General features: G+C 49.5%; 1 protein-coding gene across 1 annotated transcript; it reads left to right on the top strand.

Moving 5' to 3' along the window:
• The first annotated feature begins 48 nt into the window (after positions 1 to 48).
• Positions 49 to 14,207, top strand: Chrna3 (cholinergic receptor nicotinic alpha 3 subunit). Its single transcript, XM_005069307.4, has 6 exons — positions 49 to 504; positions 3,062 to 3,201; positions 3,307 to 3,351; positions 3,936 to 4,045; positions 9,166 to 10,177; positions 12,795 to 14,207. The coding sequence occupies exons 1-6, from the start codon at positions 438 to 440 to the stop codon at positions 12,921 to 12,923; spliced, it is 1,503 nt and encodes a 500-aa protein (XP_005069364.1). The 5' UTR covers positions 49 to 437; the 3' UTR covers positions 12,924 to 14,207.
• The last annotated feature ends 1,219 nt before the right edge of the window (positions 14,208 to 15,426 follow it).

The raw sequence follows: 15,426 nt of genomic DNA, 5'->3' as shown, positions 1-15,426 counted from the left end.
TGCTGAAAATAGTTACTTTAAGAGTATCAACTTCCATGGCCTCCTTTTGAGTTGCACTAGAGCTGGCACGACCTTGCGGTGGTCCCCCAGCGCTCCTGGGAGCTCCATCTGTCCGGGAAACCCTAGCCAGAGATTTGGCCCTTTTTTCCTGCCATGGTGACAATGGTGACAGTGTCTGCTCCCGTCTGGTCCTTAGCCTAGCGGTTTCCAGACTCCAGGACTGCTCAGGGCGAGGCAGGGACCCGACGCCCCTCCCACCCTCCCACAGCGGGTGCAGCTCCCGCCTTGGCCTCCCCGCCCCGCGGTTGCTCTCAGCGCTTGACTGCCCGGGGTTCGTGCATTTGGGGCGCAAGCCGGGAGGAGCCCCGCGGTTCTTGTGCTCGCACAGCTGGGCGTCGGCGGTCAGCATCGGAGTGGATCCTGCTCTGTCTGCAGACATGGACGCCTTGCCACTCCGGTCGCCGCTGGTGCTGCTGCTGCGGGTGGTGCTGCTGCTACTGCCAGGTACGCGCGGGGAGCGGTCGGGTCAGGAGCCCAGGCGGGCTGCGGCGGGCGGTGGCCGGCGGGTCGCCTTGCGAGGCTGCAGCCCTGGCCTCGGCTTTCCACACGGTTTCGCCCACCAGCCCCTTAGAAGTCTAGGCGCCCACCCGCCTTGGATCTCAGTGTGGTCCCATGGTTCTGACAATGCACGCGCATCCCAGTCTCTACCTCGCTGAGCCCCTTGGGTACTCCTTTGTTCCCAAGCCTCTCAGTTAGCGGAGGCTCATGGCGAGCCCAGAGCGGGCCCTCTGGGTCTGCCTAGGAGTGAGAGGTTTGAGTCCAGGTCCCAAACGTGGCTCTGCTGCAGGGACTCGCAGCCCCACTTCCAGTATCTGCCTCCTGTTCATCGTTTGGTTTTGTGGACCGCGGGAAAACCTGTGGCCAAAGAAGGCTAAAGACTAGTCCAAAACCACTTGGAGGAGAACCGAGTGGTTTGGAGCTGGAGCTGGACCAAGCCTCTGGTCCTGGTCCTCCTGTCTCTGCACAATGATCCGAGTTGCCTAGATACCTTCGACGTGATTGCTCCTCCCAGGCCGTCGCGGAGGCTCTAGAGGAGCCTGTTAGGGGGAAGCCCTTTCCAGAGACCCGAGATGGCTGGTGGATGAGGCAGAAATGCAGCTACGATGTCCCCCGAAGGCATGCAGAGCCTTCAGTTCACCGGGTGGAGGGAGAGGGGGGCTTGCATCACTACAGTCTGCACTCCTGTGAGGGGCCGCCCAAATCACTGCCTGAAGAAGCTGGGTTATGTTTCTACCAAAAGACTGTCCCTCGACTGACCCCAGTACTCTAAATAGGAAGCAGCCGACAGATTGAGCCAAGATGTTTCGATTCGCTGGGGTGGACTTGTGAACAAAAAGGATGCCCAGAGGCCATCGAGACCAGGAACTGGGGTTGGGATGTGAAGACAACACTGGCAGGAATCCGTGGCACCTGGCTCCTAAGACGTCCATAGCCAAACCCTTGCCGACTGTGGGAGGATGGGGGAAGGGGCTGCAGTCTCCCACATACGGGGAAACAGGTCTTCTGGCTTGGGGGGGGACCCTGAGTGGCCCTACCCCTGCCCCAGGGCTGGGTGAGTCATCTTTCCACCCGGGCATCAGGGGTACCTTCCTTGGAGTAACAATAAAGGTTTGAGCCTCTAATAGTTCTTTCATTATTATCTTTTTTTTTTAAAGAAAACAAAGTTGGGTGTCTGATGTAAAGAAAGGTTAGAGTTTTATTAAGAGAAAAGTATCAGGAGGGGAAGTGGTGGTGCACGCCTTTAATCCCAGCACTTGGGAGGCAGAGGCAGGTGGGTCTCTGTGAGTTCGAGGCCAGCCTGGTCTACACAGAGAGTTCCAGGACAAGCTCCAAAGCTACACAGATAAACCCTGTCTCAAAAAAAAAAAAAAAAAAAAAAAAAAAAGAAGGAAGGGAAGAAAGAAGTATCTGGTTCAACTGGTAAACATACTCGCCACCCAATCTAAGTGTAAGGATTCAGGCATTTTGCTGGCTGGCCGCTGTCACCTGCCAAAATGCACGCAGGCAGTTCCCTGGTCTGCCCAGGGTTCCACGTAGTCTGCACGCAGGTGCAAAGGACCCCTTTAACAGAAAGACCCCCGCCCACTCTGGCTCTTTCCCCAGGCCCCTCTCTTCCCTTCTCTCTTTCCTGCTGTTCCCCTGGGCCAGACAGGACTTTCCTGTCTCCCTCTTCTCTTCTGCCCTCTCTGTCTCTGTGTCTCTGCCTCTTTTCTCTTTCCAACCCCTCCCCTTTCTAATAAAACTTCTCACTAAGCTCTGTCTACCTGGCATGATTGTCCCCCGCCTCGGTCACCCTCACCTGCCGTGGAATCCACCAAGGTTCCCCTCTTGCTTTATCTTAACACTCTTGACCTGAGGTCGGTCCCCAGGACCCTCATGGTAGAAGGAGAGAACTGAGTTTTGAAGGCTGCCCTCTGAACCCCACGCACATGCTGTGGCCTGTACCCCTCCCCCATAATGCAATAAAAAATTTAAAGAAGAAAAAACAAGGTAGTCTTTGCTTAAATGTAGGGGAGAGGGAAAGCGAAAGCTCAGAAAATGGCAGTAACACAGACAGGAGGGTGAACATCTGAAGAGTCCCGTCTAGCTGACAGCCGTTCTCGGTCGCCTGCCACAGGCCACCAAGAGAAGCACGTCACTCCCATTTTTGAGGTGCGTTCGTGCATACTCTATACATAGATAGACTAAAATCAAGATCCAGAGAGTTTAAACTATCAGCCTAAGCTCTCACACAGCTTCACATGGTTTGCTGGGCTATACCCCAGACGTACATACCCAACTTCAGAACTCAGGCCTCTAAACCACTGAATGTGCGTGACCTGGTAGAATCCTTGTCCTTCCTGAGCCCCAGTTTCCCAGCTTGTAACTTAAGGGAGCATTATTAGCCTGGAAGCCTGGCCTTGCCGAGTACCCTGGCAGATGGGAATCCGTAGGCAGGATGTCCTTGCAGGGAGAGATAAGTAACCATTTCCCCAGGAACTGACAGGAATGCCTCCCTCAGTGGCCAGTGCCTCAGAAGCCGAACACCGCCTGTTCCAGTATCTGTTCGAAGATTACAACGAGTTCATTCGACCCGTGGCCAACGTGTCCCATCCAGTCATCGTCCAGTTTGAGGTGTCCATGTCCCAGCTGGTGAAGGTGGTAAGTGCAGGAGCCACAAGAAGTGGCCATGGGGTTCTCGAGGAGCCTGCCTGGAGTCAGCCTCGCTGTTGACATTCACCTGTCAACTTCAATCTCCCTTTATAGGATGAAGTGAACCAGATCATGGAGACCAACCTGTGGCTGAAGCAAGTACGTGCGCTGGCTCTGTGTACTGCTGCCCCCTGGTGGCAATCGCTTTATTTGCTGCTGGGAAACAAAGGCGGCTGCAGACTGGATGCTACTCCTGAGGACCCCCAGTCAGGGTCACCTCACATTACAGACAGACAAGCTACAGCCTGGAGAGAGAATTCTCTCCAGATGCCTACTACAGAATTGGACAGGCTGGGTGTGGTGGCTCACATCTTTGATTCCAGCACTCAGAAGGCTGAGGCATGTGGATCTCTGTGAGTTCAAAGCCAGAGGAGAATGAATCCCAGGAGGAGCCTGGCTCCCTAGGCCAATAGAATCATTGAGCTCCAGGTACAGTGAGAAGCCTTGCTTCAGTAAATCATTTGATGACTGATCAAGGAAGATATCCTGTATCAACATCTGACCTCCAAATTCATACACACACATGCATGCACACCCCCACACATGTGCCTACACATATGCACATATATACCACATATGTGGGGCTGGAGATGTAGCTCACTGGGTAGAATGCATACTTAGTAAGCACAATTCCTTGGGCTCGGTCCTAACCACCACATAATCTCCCTACCTTCTTCCACCAGATCTGGAACGACTACAAGCTGAAGTGGAAACCCTCTGACTACCAAGGGGTGGAGTTCATGCACGTCCCCGCGGAGAAGATCTGGAAACCAGACATTGTGCTTTATAACAAGTAAGGAGCTGCCTGTCCCATACTCTTTGGTCTGGCAGTCTGGGCTCTGGGTCCTCCAGCCACTCACTGGCGACCCTTTCCGAGAGGGATTTGTTTACTTGTTCACTCTGCAGGCTCTGGGCGTCAGTTATGTATTGGGTACCACAGTTGCCAGTGAGCCACAGAGTGGCAGGATGTTAACCGATTCCTAAGGAGCGATGTGTGGCTGGAGGAGGGGAAAGACCACCAGAGAAAGCTGCTGGGTGGAAATGTCATTGAAGTGGGCCTTGAAGGTCACCCGGGATCTGGAACAGGGGAACTGCAGCAGAAAGGGTGCAGGGAGGCAGGAGAGTATGTCATGCATAGCCAAAGTGACCTCATTAGCTGCCCTGTGGAGTAGAAGACTGGAGGACCAGGGAGGAGCCCCAGTGTGTGGTGGGGGGATCTGGGATGGCAGGGAGAACCTTGCATGTGGGGGTCTGGGATGGCAGGGGAGGGCCTTGCATGGGCACTAGTTATAGCTCTGTGGCAGGGATGGGAGTAGATGGCTGTCCCGCCCTCTTTAAGAGGAGAAGAGCAGGGCTGGCCAGGATTCATAGATTATCCCATGTTCCCAAGCTAGAGCAGCTTGCTCTTAGCTGCTCTCCATTAAACACACAGCTGCCACGGTTACGCTGTTTTCTTTTCTGTTCTCCCATGTCCTTTCTAAAGTTAGTATGTATAATTGTCTTCTTTGTAAGTGGCTTGCTCTCTAGCATGGCTACCCAACGGGTTTTTACCTGTCCCAATCCATCCCATTTCCTGCGTGGGCAACTCTTTCTGGATGGTTCTGAAAGACAGTTTTGGGGTATGGGGATTGGGTGAAGTGTTGTGAGTTCTGAGATCCCCACATACCTGCGCCAGCCTTGACTCATTTCTCTGTAACCCTGTGTATTCTCACTGTAAAGTTTTATTATTATTATTTTGGTTTTTACGAGACAGGATTTCTCTGTATTGTTTTGGAGGCTATCGGTCCAGCCCGGCCTCGAACTCACAGAGATCCGCCTGCCTCTGCCTCCTGAGTGCTGGGATTAAAGGCGTGCGCCACCACCGCCGGCAAGTTTTATTATTTTATGCTTATTTATTTATTTGTGTGGGGGTGGAGGGAGGTAAAGCAGGAGAGAGGGAAGGGAGGAGGAAGAAAAGAGAGAAAGAGAGAGGGGAGAGAGGGGGGAGAGGGAGAGAGAGAGAGGGAGAGGGAAAGAGAGAGGGAGAGGGAGAGGGAGAGGGCGAGCGCATGTGTGGGGGTCAGAAGACCATTGCGAGTCAGTTCCCTGAATCCACCATGTAGGTTCAGGGGTTTGAGGATAGAACTCTGACCATCAGATTTGGTGGCACCTCTACCAGCTGAACCACAATACCAGCCCTCTGCCATATTTCTAAATACTCAAATGCAAATTGAAACCTCACTGAGGAGTCAATATTGAATCAGGTCTTTGTTATTTTTGCAGAAAGGGTCTCACTGTGTAGCCCAGGCTGGCTTCAAACTCATGATTCTTCTGCTTTGGTGTCTCAAGTGCCAGGATTCTGGGATGTGTGTCACCACCCCTTCTGTGTATGATCCTTTTCTCCGATTTCTTCTGTTTCTGACCCGGGACTAACTCTCAGGGCCCGGGGACCCACTTTCTCCTCCCTAGGTTACCTCCATTCAGCAGGTACCGCATGTGGCCCGCAGGTCTCCTGATGCTCTGGCCCTGTGCTCTCTTACGCTGACATTCATGGGACACTGAGGCCCTCACTGAAGGTGTGGGCAGTGGGCCTGCTCTGCTGTCTGAGCTGCCCTGGTTTTCTGAAGGAATTTCTAGCTTACACAGGGTTCTGCTGTTGTGATTTCCCTCCTACCCTTGCCCCATTTCCACAATCTTCTCTTGTGTGCAAAGACCTTTGTTGATCCTCTATGCTCACGCTGCTTCTCTCATTTTAACCGCCTCACAGTCAGGCAGGAATGCAGCACAGACCCCTCTTGCGGCTGTTGTCCCTTTGTCTCTGCCACCACCCACCCATTTCTTCAACTCCCTCCATGTGTGATGGGTAGAGATTTTCAATTAAATCTTTGGCCATTCATTTGGTCAACAAATAATTACAAGGGCACTGTGTGGCAAAAGCTGTGCCAGATTTTGGTCTTCGGGTGGGCCCTCATGTTCTGTGACTGCTGGTGACAGAGATGTTTTTGACCCCAACCTGCACAGCAAACAGGCCTTCTGGTATGGAAAGATACAACTAGGGGCTTCCATGGCAGTGACAAGTGACCAGGAACTCCAGAAACCACAGGAATGAGTAGTTGGGTCAGGGCTGACGTTTCTCTGGTACTTGTCCATTGGGTACACACACGTTTTGGTGATGCCTCTCTTGGCGACTGAAGTTCTGAGTAGCCAAGGCTGTGCTCACAGGTGTTCCATGGACATTGAGCAAATGAACCCTGCTCTTTGACCTTCAGTGTTCTCTTCAGTAACAGGAAACAGTAGGGCTAGAGCACAGGCACTCGACTCCCTAGAAAGAACAAGCACTAAAATATTTTAACATTTGAGCTGATGCAGTCTGTGTCATGGCTGTTCAACTCTGCCCTTGTAGCCCAAAGCAGCCACTCAGTAGACAACAAACGACAATGACTTTGTTCCAGGAGAAATGTGTGGGCATGGTCCCTGGGAAGATGGACCAGTGATTAAAGCACTTGCCACACAGTCATAAGGATCAGAGTTTGGATTTTCCAGAACCCATGTAAATGCAAGCTATGTGTGACAACCTTGGAAGGCGGAGACAGGGACTCTCCAGAGCAAGCTGGCCAGGGACACCAGCCTCATCCTCACCATAAACTTTATCATCACTCTGGGTTTGATTGAGCAACTCTGGGTAAGCTCTGGGTTTGATTGAGAGACCCTGCCTCAGTGAATAAGGATGAAAGAACAATCAAGGATAATTCCTGACATTGCTTTTGGGCCTCCGCATGCACTGCACACATGGGCACACCCACACATGTGCCCACGTACACATACGCATGTACGCACAACACAAACACACAGAGACAGGAAAAGGAAAGGGGTGTGAACATGGAAGGACAGTGTCTTAGTTAGGGATACTGCTGCTGTGATGAAACACGTGACCAAGGCAACCTGGGGAGGACAGGCTCTGTTTCACTCGCGGTTCCATGTAGCAGTTCCTCATCAAACGCAGGGAGCGCAGGAACTCGCTCAAGGCAGGAACCTGGAGGCAGGAACTGATGTAGTGGCCATGGAGGAGTGCTGCTTCCTGGCTTGCTTCCCAGGGCTTGCTCAGTCTACTTTCATACAGAACCCAGGATTACCAGCCAAGGGGTGGCCCCACCCACCACGGGCTGGGCCCTCCCTCATTAGTCACTAATTAAGAAAACGCTCTACAGGCTTACTTATAGCCTGATCTTATAGAGACATTTTCTCAATGAGGCTCCCTCCTCTCTGATGTCAAGCTGACATAAAACTAGCTAGCACAGGCAGGTTTGTGGTCATAGTTTGCCAAGTAGATCCCTTACTTCTCTGACATTTGTTGATCTTGGATGCTCCAAGTAACACTGTTCAGGAGCCCCTGGGTTCCATAGGGTCTTCAAGGTTCTGATCAGCTCTCATATGGCTCTGAGTCCACATGGAGGTTGTATAGAACTCTGTCCCCCACCCCTCCTTCCTCTGAAGTTATCAGGGATGAAGAATGCAGAAACCCAAGCCAGGCACCTGAACAGACACGGGTAGGGGCTCAGGCATTGAGGTGTCATGTGCAATATCTGTTCTGCTCAACGGAAGCAGAGTAGGTGGGAAGGACAGAGACCAGCACAGAGGAGTGGTCTACACCAGAGCCCTGCTGGCATTCCAATGGCAATGCAAGGTCATCTCTAAGTGTTTAGAATTTTGACTCTCTTTCAGATTTTCACGTAGCAACCAAAAGGGGCATGAAAACCACAAATGTCTCCCACTGCTGCAAGCTAAGAGACCCAGGGGGCTGGCTCCAGAGGTCAAGAGTCTTCAATGAGGGAGGCATTGAATTCCAGCATTCAGGAGGCTAAGGCAGAAGGATAGTGAGTTTGAGTTTAGCCTGAGCTACAATAGCATGTCCTTACCTACAAAGGAAGAAATCCTTTGGTGTAAGGGACATCTGTGAGAGCCAAGTGACCTTGCTTTCAGTGACCTTAGCCACAGAGATGGAATGCTGAATGCAAGCACTACAGGGAACTGAGTGTTATCAGTCCTTCTGTTAAGACCTCAGTCTATAAACATTGCAGGATGAACCTCAGAAAACTGTGTTATTTATACAAAAAGAAGCTGAGTGCACATGACTAAAAGGGAGTGCAAACATGGGGAGTGAGTGAAGACAGACAGGGAGGCAAGTGCAGAGGCTGGCTTGCTGAGTTCGATTTGAACGTGTTCAATGAAATCAGAAAACACGGTTTTTATGGAGAACAGTGTTGGGAGCAGCTGGAGGAAGGGAGCAGCAGTAGAAGTGGGACCTGGGATGGGGGAGGAGGGGCTTCCTTGTAAGGGTTAGTTTCACAGCATCCGCACCTGTGGCTGATCCGTGGAGCCATTTCCAGGTTTGCTGGTGGGTTTCACGCATGTATCAGGCACCCAGTGGAGACTGAATAAAGGGACGCTAACAAGGTCCTGCCTGCTAATATCCCCAAAGGCTGCTGAAGCAAGATGACAACATTCATCTTAAATCATAAACTCAGAGCAGCAGTGGGGCCCGTTTTTGGCTCTTGGGAGTCTCTATAAGTATCAACCTGGGAATTGTACACTGGGGACTATACTGGTGATATTACCAGCATGGCAGAGTGTGTGTGGTGGGGAGGTCCCAGAGGTGGTGAGAATGTACTGGGAGAAGCTGGAGTGGGGGTTCCAAGTATGGCAAATTGTGTTGGGGGGGTGGATAACTAATGTGGCGGAGCATGTGCTGGGGGAGGCCTAGGCCTCAATATCTCCACTGGAAAATGGGGCAGTTGGCTCAGTGGTCCTTTGATCTCTCATATCCCACTGTTTTACAAATCATCACTTGTTATTGTCCTGGTGGTCACATGGGAAGCCAGACTGGTGGCCATATAGTGGTGCTGGTAAGTCGTGTGCCCCTCTGTGTCTTCACAGCGCTGATGGGGATTTCCAGGTTGATGACAAGACCAAAGCTCTACTCAAGTACACAGGAGAAGTGACTTGGATCCCTCCAGCCATCTTTAAGAGCTCATGCAAAATTGATGTGACCTACTTCCCATTCGACTACCAAAATTGCACCATGAAGTTCGGCTTGTGGTCCTATGACAAGGCGAAGATTGACCTGGTCCTCATTGGCTCCTCAATGAACCTCAAGGACTACTGGGAAAGTGGCGAGTGGGCCATCATCAAAGCCCCAGGCTACAAACACGAGATCAAGTACAACTGCTGTGAGGAGATCTACCAAGACGTCACATACTCGCTGTACATCCGCCGCCTGCCCCTGTTTTACACCATCAACCTCATCATCCCCTGCCTGCTTATCTCCTTCCTCACAGTGCTCGTCTTCTACCTGCCCTCTGACTGTGGCGAGAAGGTGACCCTCTGCATCTCTGTGCTCCTCTCCCTGACCGTCTTTCTCCTAGTGATCACCGAGACCATCCCTTCCACCTCGCTGGTCATCCCCCTGATCGGGGAGTACCTCCTCTTCACCATGATTTTCGTCACCTTGTCCATCGTTATCACAGTCTTCGTGCTCAACGTGCACTACAGAACCCCGACCACACACACCATGCCCACTTGGGTCAAGGCTATATTCCTGAACCTGCTCCCCAGGGTCATGTTCATGACTAGACCAACCAGCAGCGAGGGAGAAGCTCAGAAGCCAAGGACCTTCTACAGTGCTGAGCTCTCAAATCTGAACTGCTTCAACCGTGCAGACTCTAAAAGTTGCAAGGAAGGCTATCCGTGCCAAGATGGGACATGCAGCTACTGCCAGCACCGGAGGGTAAAAATCTCAAATTTCAGTGCTAATCTCACGAGAAGCTCAAGTTCTGAGTCTGTCGATGCTGTGTTGTCCCTCTCTGCTCTGTCACCAGAAATCAAGGAAGCCATCCAAAGCGTGAAGTATATTGCTGAAAATATGAAAGCCCAGAATGTAGCCAAAGAGGTAAATATATGGCTTGTATTATGGCTTCCTTGTGCAGGGATGCATAGGACAGAGGTTAGGAAACTAGACTCTTAGGGGCTCAAGAGATGGCCTAACCGTTAAGAGCACTTGTTGCCCTTGGGAAGGATACAAACTTGGTTCCTAGCACCCATATCAAATGCCTCACAATGCCCATAACTCTAACTCCAGGGAATCCAACACCCTCCTTTGGTCTCCTCACATAACACACACACACACACACACACACACACACACACACACACACACACAGAAAGAAAGAAAAATAATTTGAAATTTTTTTAATTTATTATTCTCAGATATGAGAAATTATTTTTTTCAAGAAGAAATTAGACTCAAATCAGCAGCTTATGTTCAGGCCAGTTAGAAGTCCTTGGATATGTTAGTTACCTCCCTTGTAGTCCAGGTTGGTCTTGAACTCACAATTGTACTGCCTCAGCTCACCCAGAAGTGGGATTCCAGGCCTAAATTGTCATCATATCCAGTCTCAGATTTATATAGGGATAAGGGCCACTTCTTAAGTCAGCACTAATATTAAAAGTGTCATTCATTAAGGAGTCTACAGAAGCAACCCCTGAGATTGCACTACCTTTATTCCCATTTTTCAGATGAGGATATTGAGAATGAGGGCAATGAAATTTAGTCAGACTCTTTGTTTTTATTTTTTATTCATTTTATGTACAACGGTGTTTTGCCTGCATGTATATCTGTGTGAGGGTGTCAGATCCCCTGGAACTGTAGTCATAGACAGTTGTGAGCTGCCATGTGGATCCTGGGAATTGAACCCGGAATCCTCTTAACTGCTGAGCCAGCTCTCCATCCCCTTACTCAGATTCTTATACCTAGAAAGGAGCTAGATTACAACCAAAGTTTGTCTCCACCTGTTTTCTACCCGCTGCCTCGAAGAGCCTTGGGAGTGATGCTGTGTGTCCCATAGAGGGGTGGGTAAGTCTCAGGCTGTGAGCTTGAAGTGCTTACAGACAAGAAACATGTCAAACCGGGCATTATGATTCTAACTTTACCATGACTGTGACTTTCATGGTATCACTAAAAGGACACATTTACTCAAGCTCATAATGGGGAAATAAAAACCACATCTCCCAGCCCCATTTCATGTGTTTAATTGAATTATAAAATTACACGCTGCTTCTTCATTATGTGATTATTGCTTCAAGATCAACTGACTCATGGGCTCTCTCTCAACTCAGTTGTGGTTTCTTTGCATTCTGAACTGTCTGGGAGTGTAATTACCATAGATTCTCCTTCCTGTTTCAAGCCTAAATTGAAGCTCATTCTATATAATTATCCTTGCTCTTTCTCCTGTCTTTTACTCTATTGTCAGCCACTATGTCTGCTGTTTAGCCTGTTTGGCCTTGCAGATGAAGATGGCATTTGGTCAGGTGGGCATTTTGAAGGGGAGTGGTGAGAAAGAAAAAATGTCAAGCTCACCCAACATGCTTGTTTCACCTTGGAATAGATGTTAAACAGAAATTAGTATCTAAAATTAGAAATGAGCAAGTGCTTTGAAGCAATGTCAAATGATATTGGATTGTAGTCTCTATTCTAACAAAGACTCTGGATCCTCCCGAAGCGGCATGTACGCTTCAATACTGGAATTCAATTTAGAAAAAATAGGATATATACATACACATGTGTGTATATATTCTATAGTTCTGTATACACATGTATGCATGCACACACACACACACACACACACACACTTCTGAGTGAGTGGTGGTACATACCTGTAATCACAGCCCTTGGGAGGCTATAACAGGATGATCAATAATTTGAGGCCAACCTAAACTGCTTAGACATGAAGACCAGCCCTTGCCTCAAAAGAAAATGCTGGGCGGTGGTGGCGCACGCCTTTAATCCCAATACTCGGGAGGCAGAGGCAGGCGAATCTCTGTGAGTTCGAGGCCAGCCTGGTCTACAGAGCTAGTTCCAGGACAGCCTCCAAAACAATACAGAGAAACCCTGTCTCGTAAAACCAAAAAAAAAAAAAAATCTTATTTGAAACAGAGCCATCATGCCCATGTTTTAACCCGTTTTCTCATACATGACATTAGAGGTGGCCTGCTGTGCCTGAACTTCTTTTGCTGCTGTGACCGTGTGCCTGAGAAGAAGCAACTTGAGGGTGTCTATCCAGGCTTACCGCTCCAGGGAAAACGGTCCCTCACGTGGAGAAGGCGGCAGGAGCATGAGGCGGCTGTCACACCGCACCCACAGTCAGGAAGCAGAGAGATGAACAGCACAGTTCAGTCTACTCTCATTTTTATTCCGCCTAGGACCCTACCCTAGCACATGGCGTGGTTGCCCCCGCAGTTGAGGTGGGCCTTTCCACCTCAATCCATTTGATCCAGACAGCCCCTCACAGTCACCATCAGGGGCTGACATAATTTAGGTCATCCTTCATGAGCATGCCCAGTGGTTTGTCTCCTAGGGGGTTCTAGATCCTGTCAAGTTGACAATCATTATCAGTCATCACCATAGATTTCCTCAACTTGCATCAATAAGATTCCCTGTATATGAAACAAAATGGCTGAAAATACTGAAAACCCACCTCTCCTTCATGCTGTTTCATCCTGTTTTTCAGATTCAAGATGATTGGAAGTATGTTGCCATGGTGATCGACCGAATCTTCCTCTGGGTTTTCATCCTGGTGTGCATTTTAGGGACGGCGGGGTTATTTCTACAGCCCTTGATGGCCAGAGATGACACGTAAATTGTGAACTGAGTTCATGGAGGCTTGCTGGCCTGTGCTGACGCGGGGCCTTCTCCGTAGCACCACACCTTACCCAGCTTTGAGTTTGCTATTTCAGGGTTAGTCATTTTCAAATCATCTTGATTTTTGGCAAAAACAAATGTAGAAGAAAAATGTCTAGTTATTTATTATGGAATAATGAACATTTAGCTAGCCTTGCAGATAGAGCATGTCAAGAGGCTCCTTTTCTTGTGGTTGAAAATTAACTAGATAGAAAAACTTCCCATTCGCAAATACTAAACCCCTTAGCTCGGTGTCTCTATAGATTTCCTCATTTGTTTATCCCACAATCTCCCTGAAATTGTAGACTATTTCAGCAGTGTCCCAGCAATTCTTACTTCTTACTGCCTTTCCAAAGCCCAAGGGCCAGTCTTCTGCTTCAGTATTTGTGTTGCTGTTAAATCACATATTATCATACTTGGAGAAATTACACCTGCTCTCATCCTCACTGTTAATAAACTACTCTCGTCTGTTCACATTGCTAATTTAGGAAAACATCCTGTACAGCCCTGCATGGCTTTAACCCCAGCACTCAGGAAGCAGAGACAGAGGCAGGTGGGATCTCTATGAATCTGAGGCCAGTCTGGTCTAGATAGTGAGTTCCTGACCAGTCAGGGCTGCATAGTGACACACTATCTCAAAACAACAAAAGTCCCCAAAACAGGACAGCTTACTTCTTACAGTCTAGGGGCCTGAGAAGTCTAAGGTCAAGGTGCCATAAGGCTGTCTGGGAGAAGTCTTCATCAGAAAACATACCTTCCAGTTTATCTTCAAGTTTCTGGAAGGGCTGGTCTTCTCAGAGTCTTTGACAAGAGCACTAATTCCATTCAGGGGGGCATGACCCAGGACCTAATAACCTCCTGAGCAGCGTTGCACAAGAGGCTCACATGTGAGCTGTAGGGAGTCACCCCAGACCACAGGAGGAGCTGTCAGAGCAGGGCTTCGCCATCTTAGCACAAGGCTTTGGGCTCCAGAATGCTGCTAGGCATGTGAGACACGGGGAACCTCAGCAACCCTGTGGATGCCAATAGCAAGCCTCCCACCACAGCAGTGGGGACGACACCCCGAATGGAGAAGGACGTCATTGGAACTGGTTATGCTTAAGGAGCTGATCTGAACAAACTGAATTTCCTGTATTACATTTCTGAACCTGTACCACAACCGTTAGAGATAATTCACAGGGACCATTTGAGTATTCTCACTAGTTGTGTTTTCTCTATGCAAAATAAAACCTGACAATTGCAATTCTTTGTGGCTCATATTTCATTCAGTAGGTCGAAAGGAAGAGTTCTGTGAAATTTGTTGGCCTAAAAATATCTTAACAGTAATGGAGATATAATACAAAAAAAAAAAGCTAACAAGCAATTTACACCAAACCAGATTTTATTACTGTTCCCTCCCTATAACAAAATGCCTGAGATAATCAACTTTAAAAGAGGAAACATAGCTGGGTGGTGGTGCACACCTTTGATCCCAGCACTCAGGAGGCAGAGCAGGTGGATCTCTGTGAGTTCGAGTCCAACCTGGTCTACAAAGCGAGTTCCAGGGCAGGCTCCAAAGCAACACAGAGAACTCCTGTCTTGCGGGGGATGAAGAGGAACCATTTATTTGGGGTTTCAGTGCACAGACACTCTCTTGGCCGTTGCTTTGGGGCTTTGTGAAGAGACAACACAGCATGGTGAGAAGCATACGGCTCATCATTCACCTAAAAGCAGCCTGGAAATAAAGAGGATGGGGGAGAAGCTGGCTCCCTGCTCTCTGTGACAGACAAACCCCAAAGACCAGACTCCTCCCCTTGCAACTGTTCTCTCCTCCAAGTAGCGCGAGGACAGGCACGACAGGCTGGTGACCGAGCCTTTAGTACACTGGCCTTTGGCACTTATTCAGACTGTAACATTCTGTCCCTGCACCCAAAGGCTTATGTCCGTTTCATTATTTGTTTCTGCAAGAGTTCCCAAGGTCTTAACTGCTTCAGAGTCATTCACTAGTCCGTGTCAAGCGTGTTCTTTGAGACCCACGGGAAACCCAGCTGAGAAGCTGTAAAAAGTAAAAAGATTACTTACGTTCAGGGAACAATGACACAAGGCAAACACTCCTGTTCCACAGAGGAGGAATAGATGTGTAGAAAGGATCAGATCAAAGACAGACTAAAAGGAAGCAGGGCAAACATTAGACCCTACATCCGGACATCTGGCACACACAGTGGCGGAGTGTGAAATCCCAGGGCTCAGGCAGCCCTGCTCCTCCAGACTCGCTGACTGCAGCCCGTGTGCCCCACACTCGGGGCTGGCTGCATGCACCTCACGAAGTGTCCCTTGGCAGCTCCGTCACCTCTCGCTGGTATCTCCATTGGGTTCTGCTTCTCTCTCACGTTCCCAACACATTGCCAGCTTGAGAGCTGCTGATGGAGACTCTAACTCCACCACACAGTGCTTAGCATCCCAAGCTGACCTCTGATACCTTT

Source organism: Mesocricetus auratus, unplaced genomic scaffold (genome assembly GCF_017639785.1).
Source record: "Mesocricetus auratus isolate SY011 unplaced genomic scaffold, BCM_Maur_2.0 Super-Scaffold_100022, whole genome shotgun sequence".
Lineage (NCBI taxonomy): Eukaryota > Metazoa > Chordata > Mammalia > Rodentia > Cricetidae > Mesocricetus > Mesocricetus auratus.
The sequence above is the reverse complement of the archived record's forward strand: the minus strand, read 5'-3'. Positions and strand labels throughout refer to the sequence as shown.